Source organism: Oncorhynchus clarkii, chromosome 12 (genome assembly GCF_045791955.1).
Source record: "Oncorhynchus clarkii lewisi isolate Uvic-CL-2024 chromosome 12, UVic_Ocla_1.0, whole genome shotgun sequence".
In the NCBI taxonomy this organism is placed as follows: Eukaryota; Metazoa; Chordata; class Actinopteri; order Salmoniformes; family Salmonidae; genus Oncorhynchus; species Oncorhynchus clarkii.
This window is the reverse complement of record NC_092158.1, coordinates 44,031,783-44,049,111: the sequence shown is the minus strand read 5'-3', so window position 1 is coordinate 44,049,111 and position 17,329 is coordinate 44,031,783. Positions and strand designations below refer to the sequence as shown.

Sequence of the window (17,329 nt, the reverse complement as noted above, 5' to 3'; positions counted from 1 at the left end):
CGGCATGTGTGATTCCTATCGTGAAGTATGAAGGTGGAGGTGTGATAGTTCTTTGCTGGTGACAGTAATTTATTTAGAATTCAAGGTACATTTAACCAGCATGGTTACCACAGCATTCTGCAGCGATATGCCATCCCATCTTAGCTGGACTATCATTTGTTTTTCAACTGAACAATGACCCAACACACCTCCAGGCTGCATAAGGGCTACTTGACCAAGAAGGAGAGTGATGGAGTTGGTTTGGGATGATTTGGACCGCAGAGTGAAGGAAAAGCGGCCAACAAGTGTTCAGCATATGTGGGAACTCCTTCAAGACTGTTGGAAAAGCATTTCAGGTGAATCTGGTTGAAAAAATGCCAAGAGTGTGCAAAGGGTGGCTACTTTGAAGAATCTAAAATACATGATTCCATATGTGTTATTTCATAGTTTTTATGTCTTCACTATTATACTATCATGTAGAAGATAGTAAAAATAAAGAAAAACCATTGAATGTGTAGGTTTGTCCAAACTTTGGACTGGTATTTCTGAGATATTTCTGTATTTCATTTTCAATACATTTGCAAACATTTCTAAAAACATGTTTTCACTGTCATTATGGGGTTTTGTGTGTAGATGGCTGCTAAATTTTTTAAATTCAGGCTGTAACACAACAAAATGTGCAATAAGTCAAGGGGTATAATAATTTCCGAAGGCACTGTAGGTACAATATTCAGCCCTGCCATTTGCATGTTCAACCCAACCTGTTAAGTCAAATATTTATGTTCAATAGACCTGGATCTAAAACCAACTGTGGTGGATTCCCTGACCTCACTTGTCAATGCTACAGCCATTTGTTTTTTCAAATGTTCCACTTGTTTGATTGTTTAGTAATATTCATTTTCAATATTAAATATAGCTATCTAGATGAGGAATAGTGTTCAATAGTTCATAGGCCAAATGTTCTAAAGCTTCCTATCTGCATGAGGTGCAGATCTAAAAACCAGCTGCAGGAAATTTCCTGGTCACTATTGTCCATGCTACAGCAATTCATTTCTTAAATGTCCAATTGTTTGATTGTCTACATAAACAATGTGTACATACCAAAGGAATAACTACACAAAAATCTGAATCATGTCTACAATTCCCTAGCCATGATTACTGCCATAGGCTTACTCACACCCCATCACAGTAGGTGAGGCCCTTGAGTATATCAATTAACATTTGATCTATTTCCTGGAGTAAAAAAAGGCATACTTGGTATATTGAATTTGTGAGGTCCTCTTGATATTTTGTGTGACTATCCCATGCCTTAATAACATCTATACACGTGAAGGTCAGAGCACTGACAATTTTCCTGTGAAATCAGGAGTGGAGTGTAAACGGTAACATAATTAGAGGCATGGATAGGCATAATTAACTAGCACAGATCACATGAAAACTCATAAAGACAAGAAAATTAATTTTGTAGAGTTGAGTTCATTAACTCTTTCAAACAAGGCAATACGTTGTACAATTTAAGATTTACTGTATGGACTAGATTGTAAGAAAATCTGATTAGTCTTCATTCCTTCATACAAATTACATTAAATAAAATGTATATGTTAAAGTAGTTATATTCATATATTCATTATATTAAAGTGTGTGATATCACGTCAAAAAAGGATGGTACTGAACATACTGATACTAAATCAACATGCGGAAAGTTAATTCAATGATCAAGCTACTTAAACGGGTATGAGAACACATTTATTAAAGACGAATCTTCGTACAGTACCACCAAGTCATGGTAATTGAGTATCAATACAATTGAGATGGATTTCAAGGTGATTTGTTGTAAGGATGTTTGGTGGTTGAAGTAGCAGGAATGGCTAATGTACTTTGGTGTTCATCCTTGAAATATGGCACGTCTTCTGTGTTGCAAAGTCAAGGAGCAAAACAATTACAATGAAATCTGGGCTTAATTTGGTTTTGCACGATTCATTGGCTACATAGGCCAACACTGCCTCAAAACAAAAGGCGATATGAGCAAAGAAATACACCAGTGCAGAGGCATCCGGAAAACAGTCCCTCTTTGTGGAGGAAACCAAAACATGATTAATGAGGTGACAGTCATCTATCTACCTTCTCATCCCTTTTGTCAAGGGCCAATGAATGTGTTGTCTGAGCACAAAAGACAGAATCCAGGGAATGATCACCCTATGTGCTCCCTATGTATTCCAAATCCCAACCAAACAAATGTGTGTTTAACTATGCTTCCTGGATGATATTCCATATGGAGTTCTTTATCTAATGCCACAGGAGTGACCTATTGGGCCAACTAATGCCTGGTGGTGAGATTGACGAAGCCAAATGCATGCAGAAAGCCAGATAAACAAACAAACAAGCATTTAATTATCTGTTTAGTACATGACATTCATTTGTTTGGCAGGGGCAGTTATGAGTCATGACCACAGTAAAATTCCATGCAATCTCCTTTTATGCACTCTGGACATGAGTTGGTAGTACCAAACGTGCTAACAATCATCAGGTCGCTAAACATGAACAACTGATTTATGATGTCTTTGGTACATAATTGGTCTAGCCTATACTCCAAAATTAAACAAATTCAGTTTTAGCCTACAATTATAGTGAATTTGTATTTGATTTTGAATAGTCTATTAATTTTCATAATTAATAATGAATAAATGTAATTTTTCATAATTAATTAGCTGAAATGACTTTTAGCAGAATATCTCACCTCCGTGCATTTCCCTCTCCTCCCCTCTCTCCTTCATACCTTTCTCAAGCGCACAGAGAGGGGCTGTCAACAGTTTGATTAAATATTTTTTGTTTTGATAACAATCTTCCTGGACAGATTTGACTTGGTATCCCAAGTTAAGCACTGGGTAGATGGAGGAACAGGGTTGGAGAGCCCATGGCATACAGAGTTTGGGCGTATTGTGACCTGTCATGCAGCTGCAGGCTGTATGCTCATCAAACAGTGGTTGATGTGTGGAGTGAAATAACTGGAGTAGCCTTCCCAGCATGAGTAAAAAACGAACCAGCGGAAAAGTGGCCTCCATTCGATATTCGGGTGCATATGTATGATATGTCTTTTCAACCCTGTTCCTGCCCATTTGATCATGGAACATTCTAAATCAAAACTCATTTTAAATATTAGTGGAGATAAGATTAAAATGAGAATAGACTAATGGGTGAAAATAGGATCACTTGGTGAGAGAACAACATAAATAGCCTACAGTCACATCATGCAGTCCGTATATCTTTTGATTGCTAAGAGATTGTAACGTTTGTGTCATTCACAACTAAAGCTGCCAAATAACTCTTAATCTATCATATAGGACCTGTTTCAAATGATCACTTTTACACTGAATATAGCCACTTCATATGCGCACTCGCATCAGAATGGGAAAAATATCCTTTCTATTTTCCTTTCTATTTTATTCAAGTTCATTCATATTCTTCTTACTATAAAATCATGTAATATAAAATTAAGACTTATAAGCATATCTTGTCTGCTAAATGAACTGGCGCATAGCCAGATTGTTACGACTTCTGCCGAAGTCGGTTCCTCTCCTTGTTCGGGGGTGTTTGGCGGTCGACGTCACTGGTCTTCTAGCCATCGCCGATCCATTTTTCATTTTCCATTTGTTTTGTCTTGTTTTCCCACACACCTGGTTTTCATTCCCTCCATTACGTGTTGTGTTTTTAACCCTCTGGTCCCCCCATGTCTTTGTGCGGAATTGTTTGTTGTCTGGTGCGCGACGGGTTTTGTACTCATACGTTATTATTCTGGATGCCGGTGGTTTTGTATATTAAACTGCTCCGGTTATTACCCAGTTCTGCTCTCCTGCGTCTGACTTCTCTGCCACCAGTTACACACCCCTTACAGAATTCCGCACCGAATCTATGGAGTCAGCAGGAGTAGGTGCCCCTGGTATGGGGGTCGAGGAGCGCGTCCAGGAACACACAGTGATGCTCCACCATTTTGGCACCACCATGGAGCGCGTCGTCCAAGCTATGGACCACTGGGAGAGACGGGGAGTTCCTCCGGAACCTCCACCAGCACAACAGGGGCCTCCACTACTCGCTACCCCTGCACCTGGTTCCAGTGGGATTCGCCTCGACCTCTCCGGGGAGTATGATGGGATTGCTGCTTGCTGCCAGGGTTTCCTGCTTCAGTTGGAAATATACCTGGCCACCGTCCACCCGGCTCCTTCCGGACGTGAAAGGGTTTCCACCCTCGTCTCATGCCTCTCGTGGAAAGCCCTGGAGTGGGCCAACACCGTGTGGGTGGAAGGAGATGCGGTGCTGGACCACCTGGCGGAGTTCACCCATCATTTCCAGGCAGTCTTCGACCACCTGCCCGAGGGTAGAGCGGCGGGTGAACGTCTTTTCCACCTGTGGCAGGGGACGAGGAGTGCACAGGAGTTTGCTTTGGACTTTCGGACCCTGGCCGCCGGTGCGGGATGGAACGACAGGGCCCTGATCGACCACTATCGTTGCAGTTTGCGCGAGGACGTCCGTCGAGAGTTGGCGCTGTGAATTTAATAGACAGATCATTTCCACATAGTTTAGCGATCCCCATCGTTCCTGTGGCTATGCCCTTCCCAGTTCACGCTTTAGACAGTCAACCATTAGGATCAGGATTAATTAGGGAGGTCACTGCTTCTCTGGGCATGGTGACGCAGGGGGGACACACGGAGAGAATCAGTCTCTTTCTCATTGACTCTCCTGCATTTCCGGTGGTGCTAGGCCTACGCTGGTTAGCTTGTCATGACCCCACTGTTCCATGGCAATGGAGGGCTCTCACGGGGTGGTTGCGAGAGTGCTTGGGGAGGTGTTTAGGGGTTTTCTGTAGGTGCTACTACGGTGGAAAGTCCAGACCAGGTCTCCACCGTGTGCATTCCCCCCGAATATGCCGATTTGGCTCTCGCCTTCTCCAAAAAGAAGGCGACTCAATTACCACCCCATCAACGGTGGGATTGTGTGATAAATCCCCTGGTAGACGCTGCCCTTCCAGGAAACATGGAAACATATGTCTCCGAAACCCTGCATCAGGTCCTCCACTTCACCCGCCTCCTCGAGTTTCTTTTTTGTGAAGAAGAAGGAGGGAGGTCTGCGCCCATGTATTGACTATCGAGGCCTTAATCAGATAACTGTGAGGTACAGTTACCCGCTACCTCTTATCGCCACGGCGATTGAGTCAATGCACTGGGCGCAATACTTCACCAAACTAGATTTCAGGAGTGCTTACAACCTGGTGCGCATCCAGTAGGGTGACGAGTGGAAGACGGCATTCAGTACGACCTCAGGGCATTATGAGTACCTCGTCATGCCGTACAGGTTGATGAATGCTCCATCAGTCTTCCAGGCCTTTGTAGACAAGATTTTCAGGGACCTGCACAGGCAGGGTGTAGTGGTGTATATAGATGACATTCTGATATACTCCGCTACACGCGCCGAGCATGTGTCCCTGGTCCGCAAGGTGCTTGGTCGATTGTTGGAGCATGACCTGTACGCCAAGGCTGAGAAATGCCTGTTCTTCCAAAAGTTCATCTCCTTCCTAGGGTATCGCATTTCCACCTCAGGGTTGGAGATGGAGAGTGACACCATCTCAGCCATGCGTAATTGGCCGACTCCCACGATAAAGGAGGTGCAGCGGTTTCTAGGGTTTGCCAATTACCTACGGAGGTTTATCCAGGGTTTTGGTCAGGTAGCGGCTCGCATTACCTCACTACTGAAGTGGGGACCGATACGTTTGCAGTGGTCGGCTGAGGCGGACATAGCTTTTGGTCACCTGAGGCCTCTATTTACCTCACGCTCCCGTGCTGTGCTGGCCCATCCGGATCCCTCTTTGGCATTTGTAGTGGATGTGGACACGTCCGAGGCTGGGATAGGAGCCGTGCTCTCTCAGCGCTCAGGTACACCACCAAAGCTCAGGCCCCTGTGCCTTCTTCTCGAGGAAGCAAAACTATGACGTGGGGGACCGGGAGCTGTTGGCGGTTGTCAAGGCTTTGAAGGCGTGGAGACATTGGCTTGAGGGGGCTAAAAACCCTTTTCTCATCTGAACCACCGCAATCTGGAGAACATCCGGGCGGAGAGGAGACTGAACCCTCGCCAGGTAAGGTGGATCATGTTATTCACCCGTTTTGTTTTCACCCTTTCTTACAGACCAGGTTCCCAGAACGTGAAGGCAGATGCACTGTCCCGGCTGCATGACACAGAGGATCCCACCCCAAAACCCCCGGCCTCTTGCCTGGTGGCGCCGGTAGTGTGGGAGCTGGACGCGGACATTGAGCAGGCGCTATGTGCAGAGCCCACTCCCTCCAGTGTCCCTCTGGGCGTCTGTACGTTTCGTCTGCTGTCCGTGACCGGCTGATCTATTGGACCCACATGTCACCCTCCTCCTTACACCCCTTATCCGTTCCACAACAGCCTTGGTCGCACCTGTTGGTGGACTTCCTTACCGATCTATCTCCCTCACAGGGTAACACCACGATCCTGGTCGTTGTAGACAATTTTTCTAAGTCCTGCCGTCTCCTCGCGCTGCCGGTCACCCTACGGCCCTACAGACTGTGGAGGCACTCTTCCGGCCTGAGGATGATTGGGGTCCCCAGTTCACTTCGAGGGTCTGGAGGGTGTTCAGGGAACGTCTGGGGGTCTCGATCAGCCTTACCTAGGATTTTCACCCAGTAATGGGCAGGTGGAGAGAGTTAACCAGGATGTGGGTAGGTTTCTGAGGGCTTATTGCCAGGACCGGCCGGGGGAGTGGGCAGCGTTCGTGCACTGGACAGAGATTGTCCAGAACTCGCTACGCCACTCCTCCACTAACCTCTCCCCCTTCCAGTGTGTACTGGGGTATCAGCCGGTTCTGGCTCCTTGGCATCAGAGTCAGACCGAGGCTCCTGCGGTGGACGACTGTTTCCGGAGCGCGGAGGAAACATGGGACACCACCCATGTTCACCTTCAGCGCACCGTGCTGCACTAGAAAGCCGGCGCAGACCGTCACCGCAGTGAGGCCCTGGTGTTCGCACCGGGTTTACTGGGTCTGGCTCTCGACCCGAAACCTGCGCCTCCGCCTGCCGTGCCGGAAGCTGGGTCCGCGGTTTGTGGGGCCATTTAAAGTCCTGAGGACCACTCCAGGAATCTGAGGTGCGGGAGGTTCCTCCGCCCACTCTGGACATTGAGGGGTCCCCGGCATACAGGCGTCGTGCGAGGGGCCTTCAGTACCTTGCAAGGGAGGGGTATGGTCCGGAGGAGCGAGGCTGGGTTCCAAGGGAAGACGTGTTGGACTCTTCAACGCTGCGGGAGTTTCTCCACCCGGATCGCCCTGCACCTCGCCCTCCGGATGGTCCCCGAGGCTGGTGTCGGTGCGCGTCAAAGGGGGTACTGTCACGACTTCTACCGAAGTCAGTTCCTCTCCTTGTTCGGGCGGTGTTCGGCGGTCGACGTCACCGGTCTTCTAGCCATCGCCAATCCATTTTCCATTTGTTTTGTCTTGTTTTCCCACACACCTGGTTTTCATTCCCTCATTACGTGTTGTGTATGTAACCCTCTGTTCCCCCCATGTCTTTGTGCGGAACTGTTTGTTGTAAGTGCTTGTGCACATTGTTGTCTGGTGTGTTACGGGTTTTGTACCCATACATTGTTATTCTGGATGCCGGTGGTTTTGTATTTTAAACTGCTCCGGTTATTACCCAGTTCTGCTCTCCTGCATCTGACTTCTCTGCCACCAGTTGCCACCCTTACACAGATAAAATACAGTAGGCCAACTTGTATTCTGTTCTGAAATACATTTTCTTCATATCATAATGTTTCTTTAGACATGCCTAAAATAAATAATGTATTTGTTGTGATGGTGTATATTCAATTGATTTATTTATTTTTTAAATGTAGATGTTCCAGAGGCGTGCATCAGTGGCTTGTATGCTGCTTGAATGCATGGAGATGTTAAACGTGTTTATGTTAATTAACAGTCAATTACTGTGAGACTGGCAGGCTTTTGCATTACAATAACCAGCTGACAACGTTTCATGACCACCGCAGCCCTGATTCTGAATACCGGTTTATTTGCTTGCTGATTATTGGTATTGGTTGTAAGTGGCCTGTAAAGTCATAAAATACAGTGTACAATACAAAACATTGTTTCTGAGCATTTAAAAACCCACTCCAGCTGTTTTTTTTACTTTTCCAGTTGAAAAAGGATATTCAAAGTATAAATACAGTAGTAAAGCAAACACTTAATTGGGAGATCTGCAATTGTTACATCCATTTTTGGACATTTAAATTCATGACATATACCTATTGATTCTTTAAGAATATATCTTGTAAATTCGTCATGATCTTTAGTTCAATGTTCTTACCCCATCAGGACCCAAAATGTAAGCTTGTTTTACTCCTTTGTTTGTAAACAAAGTAAGTCTAAATAAACACTGTATAGCCTCACAACATGGTTAAAACTGTCATTGTTATCTCATGGATGGTCTGTCCTTGCTTACATTGCTCTGTCTAGGAATTTGAGAGTGGTTACATTTCTCCAGCCCCATCCCTCAGCAATTTACCAAATCATTAATGGGGTGCCACTTCTTTATTGTTCAAGAAGTTGGAAATTCAAGGAGTTGGTCTGATGGGTGCACTCTGATATCATCGGCCTCCCCCTTGTGGGAACAATCGAGGACAAAATAGTAAATGTTCAAGAAATGCATTCTTGAACATGTGAAATTGAATGGGCCTTAATTACAGACTTGTATGGGATCTGTAGCTATGAATAAACATTTTAAATTATGAGCCTAGTTTAGCCAAGGAGAAGCACTGAGCTATATAAGGAGAAAGACAGGATCCTTCCAGGCTAGCCACGAATGGCTGAACTAATTGAGGGGTTGACAATGCTGATGGTTGACAATGCTGATGGTTGGCCATGCGTTTACATGTAAATTCTTAAAGAGAAGGGTTGTGAACGACACTGAAGGGGTGTAAACAAAGGGCTCTCTAGCATATTTCTATGCTGCAATATTTCAACAACTAAAAAATAGCTTTAAACATTATACATTAAAGACAGAACACAAGGTCTACAACAGCTCATTCATTTACTATTTCAACACAGCCATTGCTTTTTGTTAGTTGTGTAAGGTGCAAGGCACATTCTGTTATCATTTAACAGATTCCCATCAAATGTGTACACATTCTTTCTTGTCTAAGGAATTGGATGTAAAACACTTTGACATCTGTACATGGAATTAGGCGTCTGCTTGTTGCTGTAAATACACAATGGGTCTGTCTTTGATGACATTGTCGTTTTGTGATATGTTCTACCTTGTGACAGCTGTCATCAGGCCTGTGCTGTGAAACCGTTGTCTTCTAAAAAAGAAATCTGTAAAGTACTCTAGAGTCATTTAAGTGTTTACAAAGGAAGCACACCGAGAATGACAAATACAAGACAGCGATGCTTGAGTTATTGGTCAGATTGTGAGTAAGGACACTTCCCCTAGCTTCTGTACTGTAGATAAGAGAGGTTTCAGTTTCAATTAACATGTTTATATAACATTTTATATATACTGTTTCAGTTTTCACTTAATTTATTATTTCATATTTTTTTTAAATATAAATATTATGTTGAAGGCAGCCAATTTCTATTTGAAGAATGCAATGGACTCATTACATTTACAAAATTGTTCTTCGGCTTTCCCAATAGAACCCTTTTTGGTTCCAACTGCCAGGTCACAGTTGGAAATGAGAACTTGTTCTCAACTGACCTACCTGGTTAATAAATAAAGGTGAAATAAAATAAAAAATACATTTAAAAAGGGTTCTTCAAAGGGGTTGAAGAACCCTTTTAGGTTCCAGGTAGCACCTTTTTTTTTTCTAAGAGTGTAGATGGAAACCTAATAGATGGACCCAACAGATGGTTTATGCTGACAGGGATCTTAGGACACCCTCATCACAAACCTAGCTATCAGCCAGCACTGAAGATTAGTGGTGAAGAATAGCATCTGTTCATTCTCAATTTCTTATTAAAAGCACAAAGCAAGTTCCTATGAGCGTGCACATAGCTATACATATAGTTATGAGTTATAAACAAGGGATAAAACACTTATTTAGAGGAAAATATCATTAAGCTTTATTACACTGAACAGATACAACCATCTCTTACTCATTCTCAAATAGAAAAGATACAACTACGCCTTAACATGCACAAATAGTTCAATACCATTACGTTCATTTAGTTTCTTACCAAAAGTCATTGACATACAGTTTTTGTTAATACTTTTGACAGAACAGAAGGGAAAAATAGAAAAAGGAAATGTACAATACCATTTCAATTACAGATAGCGAATAACTTGACAAGTTACGCTGAAAAACAAATGTGCAGCATATTATCTCCTGTAGTCAATAAACGAGGCAAAAGTATTTGAACATTTGAATGTTAATAAAGTTGATCACTTACAAATTCCTGTTCCCAGTTTGAATGAATGGGATGAAGATCATAATTTAGGGTAGAACGCTATTTTGAGATTAGTGCTCATACCTCACACTTTGGTGCAAATATTTCATTGACATCATTGCATGGTTTACGTTTGATTAATGTGCATATCTCAAATTATGATTTGTCCTGTGTGCAACTGCCAAATTGTTATTTGAATTCTGCAGTAATTGCTCCCCCCCCCCTCTCACTGATTTTGTGGAAGTTACAATATAATTCAAATAACTATATGGCGGTTACATTTGCCAAGACCCACAAATGTTTACAAACATACGTGTTAGGGGCTCACTGTGGGTGGAAACTGAGATTGAGTAGTGTTCCTTTAAAGTGCAAATACTTATGTGTCAGATGTTTTATCATTCTAGCATGACATTTGCACATGTGGTTGATTTATTGTATGTTTTTATTCAGATGTGTAATAATCATAGCAGAATGGTTAATGTTGCATGTATTTAATCTGAGAATGCAAGTTGCAGTGATGATGTCAAGGGTATCATGTGGAGACACTGATAGTGTCTTGCTCTTCTTTACAGTTTGATACATTAATGTACTTTATATGTTGTGAGGCTACAAAAGTAGGAACCCCCTTGGTTTGAATAAACATCACTGGCGTAGCACACACCACATAGCCCCCACAAGCCGGGAGGGCCCACAAGCTTTGGGCGGGGTCCCCCGGAGGTCGGGCCCCTCAAATAGTATATGAAAGCGTCATAAGCCATGAAAGAAAAGTTTAGAATTACAGGAAATTATCTTTAAAACTGCAACATTTTCTTTCAACCTCATGGAAAAATGTGTAGAATAGTAGAAAATAAGCTTAGAGAAAGTTAGGACAATCCTTTTCCGGTAGGGATTATTATTATTTTTTACAGTAGATTTTTTTGGGGAATTTTGTTGCATTATTTCAGCTTAACATATATATTTAGGGCAATTTTATAAGGGAAAAGATCTGACATTGCGGGGGGCCCTGTGAAACTGTGCTACGTCACTAATCAACACGATGCCGATAAGTACAATTGACATCCGTTTTTTTCTACTGTATGAATTATAAAATCATTGTTAAAAGTTGCCACGTTTATCGTAAGGATATTGTAAACTGAAATTATAAAAGAGACATCAAGAGTCAGCAAACTCCAAAACAATTGATATTGGAAATTGAAACATTCACATTATGCATTTCTGATGAATTTGCACCCACTGTTTCCAGATAATACTGTTGTTGTTGAGTGTGGTATACTTAACCTGTGGACTGTGGTCCAACTACATTAATAATTTCAACAAAAAAAAGCAAACAAGGCACACTGCTAGCGTGATACAGATCAGGGATGGACAACTTTGATGGGGATGGGGGCCACAAAAAAATGGAACCCATCATGATGGGCCGCAGTAGCCCCCCCCCCCTGACTTGCGAGCTAAACATTTTAGTGGCCCCCCTATGACAGCAAAGAGAAACAATTTGCTGACTTTCCCGTAATTGAGTGACTGCTGATGCGCAACCACATTTTTAATTGCAAATTAAATTGAGTAAAAAATAAAATAACAACAATATGTATTATTATTTATTTTGGGGGGTGTAGGTCCACAGACCTACAAAAGGCGGGGCAGGCCAGTTGCCCATCCCTGATATAGATAATTGTACCCTCTCTTTCAGTTATACTGCATACCTTTCATGTTTCATGATAAACCTACTTCCATGTGGTATGACACTACAATACATCATTTTGAACTTCATTTAGCCAGAGAACAAATTACTTTTGTTAGGAAGTATAGCATTTTCCAATTGCATGAAGCCAAATGTGTGTTAATTGTTTCCAATTTAACAAGTTATACTTGAAAGTGGATCCCCATGGTAACTCTGACCCTCATTTTGCTTTTGGTTTATTTACAAACCCAAATCATGGATTGATATCTGTGAAACCCTACTGTATAGTCATTTTTAGAAAATGAAACCTTTCATTAGGTATGGAATTTTGGTGAACTATTCCTTTAAAATAATGGTGCAGGAAAAACGGAGAGACGGTTTCTGATTGTGTATTAGTTGTGTTGTATTATGTTGGTTCTGAGGGGTATTACGTTCATACTGTTAGGTGGACATAATTGTTTTTCGCACACAGACATACTACTTGGTGACACTTCCTGTGTGCCGTTTGCTAAGGGAATCATTAACAAACATGAATGGAGTCATGTAGAACAATGAAAAAATGTGTATAGATACTTATTACTTGCAAAACGCTGAGCCTTGTTACAAAAGGCTTATCATTTGACAATTAATAAAAGGTTTCCTATGCAATTTCTGTTTGTTGTTTATAGTTTTTTACATAATTAATTAATGCATACGGGTTCATTAACTATTAATAGACCATTAATAAAGCTTTTATTGACAGCATATGTACAGAGTTTTGCCGAGTACCCAGTATGGTTAAAGATTTGACACTTTTGTATAGTAAACTGGATGAGATTTGATCAAAAAGAGAAACAACAACAGCTCCCTAGCTAGCCAGTCATTTGCATATGTGCTGCTTAGTTTAGTTTAGTAATGTATGTTGACTCCAGGCATGGAACAGTTTAAGTAGATATGACATCGCTATTGTTGTTTTACTGCTGCTCTTAAATTACTTGTTATTTTTGTTTCTTTCTCTTATTCGTATTTACTATAATATTTGTTTTTAACTGCATTGTTGGTTAGGGGCTCGTATGTAAGCATTTCACTGTAAGGTCTACCTGTTGATATTCTGCGCATGTGACTAATACAATTTGATTTGATTTGATTTGTTCCCCAGGGATCTAAATCTATCTTTTGATCCTCTCTTTGTCATAACTGCAAGATTACAGTTTTGGCTAATACACCGTTCACAATCATTTATACACAGATTCGCATTGAACTTTAGGTTTATGACAGTGTGACTGCACTTGTGTTGGCTAAAAAAAAAACTTTCCTTTGAGTTTTCCTCAAGTGACAGAGACATTTATTTTGTGGATAAGTTACGACACTCTACAGTTCTTCATAAATAAAAGTGCAGAAATTGGAGAACTTTGAAGAAATACTCATCAAAGGGCCACTGTACATGGGTGGGGGAGTGGCAAGAAAAACAAAACAGTTTATCCTTCTGACCTAGGAGACACCAGTCTTGATATTACCCATGTTTTACATATAAACATCAAGTTCAAAACCATGTGTATTGACAACATTTCATTTGATCCGTACTCATCCAGGAATAGTAAATCATTGAATGTTCTCTTTTATAAAACACAATGCACTACAAAACCTTAGTTTGTTTTCTCTTACTTTGCATGGTTAGGGCTCTATTCAATCAGATCCGCTTTAGCCGACATCCACATAGCAGTTGTTTTGGGGGCTTCGGAGGTGGAACTGTGTTAAAGCTGTCAAATCCACAACCGGCTCCTGGCATACCTAAAGTGGACATTGCCATTGGCTGCACGGAGTCACATTAACAGAAATCCTATGCAGCCTTGTTTACAAGGTCTAACGCTGGGATGTGAGATGTAATCTACTCCTAAATTAGGATGATAGAAATACTCATTATTTCATTTAATGATTTTTCAGTTTGAGCATAATTATTTATATATATCCTACACTTTCTCATACACTACAGTGAGTATTGTAGTATTTACAGTTAACTAGAGTATAAATACTGTGGAAATTACTTCCCAAGACAGGGGGCCGACCCAATTGTAACCCATTAAAGTCTTCAAAATGACATAGTCTGAAGGGTGTCTGTGTGTGTGTTTACGTATATGCATGCACATGTGTCTGTCTGTCTGTCTGTGTGTGTGTGTGTGTGTGTGTGTGTGTGTGTGTGTGTGTGTGTGTGTGTGTGTGTGTGTGTGTGTGTGTGTGTGTGTGTGTGTGTGTGTGTGTGTGTGTGTGTGTGTGTGTACACACTCTTCTCTGCTGCTGCCTGATAACCAGGCAGTTTTGGGATGAGACCAACATGCAACAAACCAGGTGGTGATTGCATTGTGGGGTGGCTGTGCGAAGGCTGATCAGAAGTGACAGCTGTGACATTGAATGGTTCTTATTCATTTGAAAGAAAAGGAGAAGACATAACAGCTTGAGCCCCCCAAATAGATAGAGTTGATAGCGATACAGGGGACATGCCGATCCTCACCCTTTACTATTCAACCCTCTGATTGATAGAACACTGGGGTCAGGGCAAAAAATGTAGTGATCAAATGGCAAGCTACATTTGTTATGGCAAATTAATTGTTTTTCACTGGACATTTTATAATGAAAGAACTTTAGAGCCTGCATTTGATACGCATGTGATCTTAATTGGATTCAAAGCCTCCTCCTACACTTGTATGTTATTGTTTCATGTTGTGTGGGCCATCATGGGAAGTAATGTGTCACATAGTCAAAAGGACTAAGGACTTTGTTTTTACAGTTCCTAATTTATTGACAATGTAAAACTTTATCTTCAGCTGACATGTTGATGGACTCAACAGGAATATATGTTTTAAAGTACATTTCCTGCAATTCCACACATTTTGCCATGGGGCAGTTTTACAGCTAATGGGGTGGAGATACTTTTTTCAGTTTTAAAGCTAATTTCCTGCAGGTCTCCACAATTTGCCATAACTTATGCCATGTTAATGATGTTAATGCCTGGTCGGTGTTCAGCCATGATTACTCCAAGTGTAGATAGCTGGCTAGACTAATTTACCGATCTAAAAATGGTTGGCTGACATGGCTAATGGAGATTTAAAAAATTCTGATGCACAACCAAATTTCATACTTGCACCTTGTGTATTCTACTATTTTAACTCTCAACAGTAAGTTGAGATCCCCGAGTTCCTTAAAAAAAAGTGTTTTGTTGTTGCTGTTCTGGGGCACCCTAGCAGCCTGAGTCCTTAAGCGACCGCTTATGCCTGGAGCCGGCCCTGGCTATATCAAACAGTTAACCATGCAGGTAAAGTACATGAGAAACATTCTAAACTAGAGGAAATAATGAACGTGGTTCAGTGAATTTCTGCTAGGCTCTTTGCAGAATTGTTTAGAATTGATTGTGACAGTAATTTAGGTAATCAGGCAACGTCATTTGGAAACTGTTCCTAAATCAGAAACCTTTGTGTCTGTTCAATAGATATGCAGATATACACATCCAATATGCACACCAGTTTCAATGTTTATTTGAATAGGGCCTGAAACAGTGAAAGGACACAAACCAACAGACATTCACAATTTTTCAATCCCTGGTCAATGCAGAGGGCTAGAATGACTTCTGGGTTTATACTCTCTTGTTTTCTGCAAGGTTTTGCCATTTAAAGAGAGATCAGAACATTTGATCAATGACACTCAATGACTAATTTCTCTTCACTTCTTGTAGTGGGGAGCGGAGGACGCATTTCTACATGTATCCTGTTGGAATCATGTTGTTTTTACTTTACCGTTTGCGGTATGTTCGTAGACACCCACATTAGCTAAATGGGATTATGGGATGTCACTGTAGTCAGTGAGAGAACAAATCACTTGTGCAGTGAATAAACTGTTTTCTTTGCACATTTCTGCCTGTGTATATCAGTCTTGTCTGTCTCAAAACTTCCTTTTAAAAAGGCGTTTTCAGACAACTTAAAAAGCAATTTCAGACAACTTAAAAAGCACTGTCATCATTTGTCTTTGACTATGCAGTTGTTCTCAGTGACAACCCCAAAAACTGTGTCAGTGCTGTTTATGCTTCAACAGTGCTTTTTTGCTGTGTATGGACTTCATTTGTCACAAATAATCCTTAAATATTTGATATTGTGTTGTTCTGCCACTGAAGTTGACATTGTTTATATTGAATGGTTGTTTTTTGTTATTATTCTGTTGCATACAACTGTAAAAATACAGTAAAATGAACAATCACATTGCATGTTTTATTTTTTTGTAATTTACTTTAAAAAAGCTTATGTTATTGTACAGAGAACAAACAGGACAGGACACACCAGTAATCTGAATGTACACCTCAATATTTGGGCAAAACCAGTCAACTATCAACACTTACATTAACTTTTTGTTTCCCCTTTTTTACATACAAAAGGTTGGAGTGACACAAACTTGGTAGTACCATCACCTCAGATCAGCTTCCAGGTCGACCCTCTCCCTCCCCACCCTCCTAGATATGTCCCGTCTTCTGGTTTTTGTCCAAAAGAAGACATACCGCCAATGCAAACCCCCCAAAAAGAAGAGCAAACCAACGATGTTATTGGTGGTTCCTTTTGTTCCATTTCTTCTTCTGGGACCAAGAGTCTTGTTGTTTTTCAGTGCTGATAGAAGCTGATGATGGCCTGTGTTGCATCAAAACTTGAGTAGGAACAAAAAGAAAACAGTCAGCAGTAGGCAGAACGAGCAGTGGGGCGACAGTGCTGCCCTGTTCACATCGTGCATCATGGTCCCAGGGCCTGTGGGGAAAAATATTTTGATATTAACTTCACAGTAAGGCATCTAAAGAGACAGTGCTTACCCCACTTAGCTCTCTTACTGTGTCTACCCCCCCTCCACAGCTAAAAAAAGTGTGGGATCTATTGGCTTTAACTGACAACTAAATTGGATGTTGGCTTTAGGGCCTTTTCCTGGAAAGTAATCTAGGGGAAGGAGGACTGGAAAGAGGTCATCATCAGCAGTAACGTTAGGTAAAGAACCAACAAGATGCATTCCTCCTGCACATTGAATAGGACCTTTGAAAACTGAGCATATGCTCCATTAGACACTGACCATCTTAACAAAGCATAGCCAGGAACTCAAATAGCTATTTAAACACAAATCCATCATTCATATCAGAGATGACAGGGTATTCTATACCCTTTGATGATCAAAAAGAAACATGCAGTACAAAACAAACAACATTCCCCAAATACCTTGGCATGTGA

The 17,329-nt window shown here is 41.6% G+C and overlaps 1 protein-coding gene across 2 annotated transcripts in view; it reads right to left on the bottom strand.

Moving 5' to 3' along the window:
- Positions 1-16,317: 16,317 nt before the first annotated feature.
- Positions 16,318-17,329, bottom strand: part of LOC139422047 (opioid-binding protein/cell adhesion molecule-like) — a 391,772-nt gene continuing 390,760 nt past the window's right edge. Inside the window, exon 8 of one of the 2 annotated variants that reach the window (XM_071173184.1) lies at positions 16,318-16,861. In XM_071173184.1, the coding sequence (XP_071029285.1) occupies positions 16,758-16,861 (104 nt within the window). In that variant the 3' untranslated portion in view covers positions 16,318-16,757. The remainder of the gene's footprint in view (positions 16,862-17,329) is intronic. The other variant, XM_071173183.1, reaches the window with a different exon arrangement.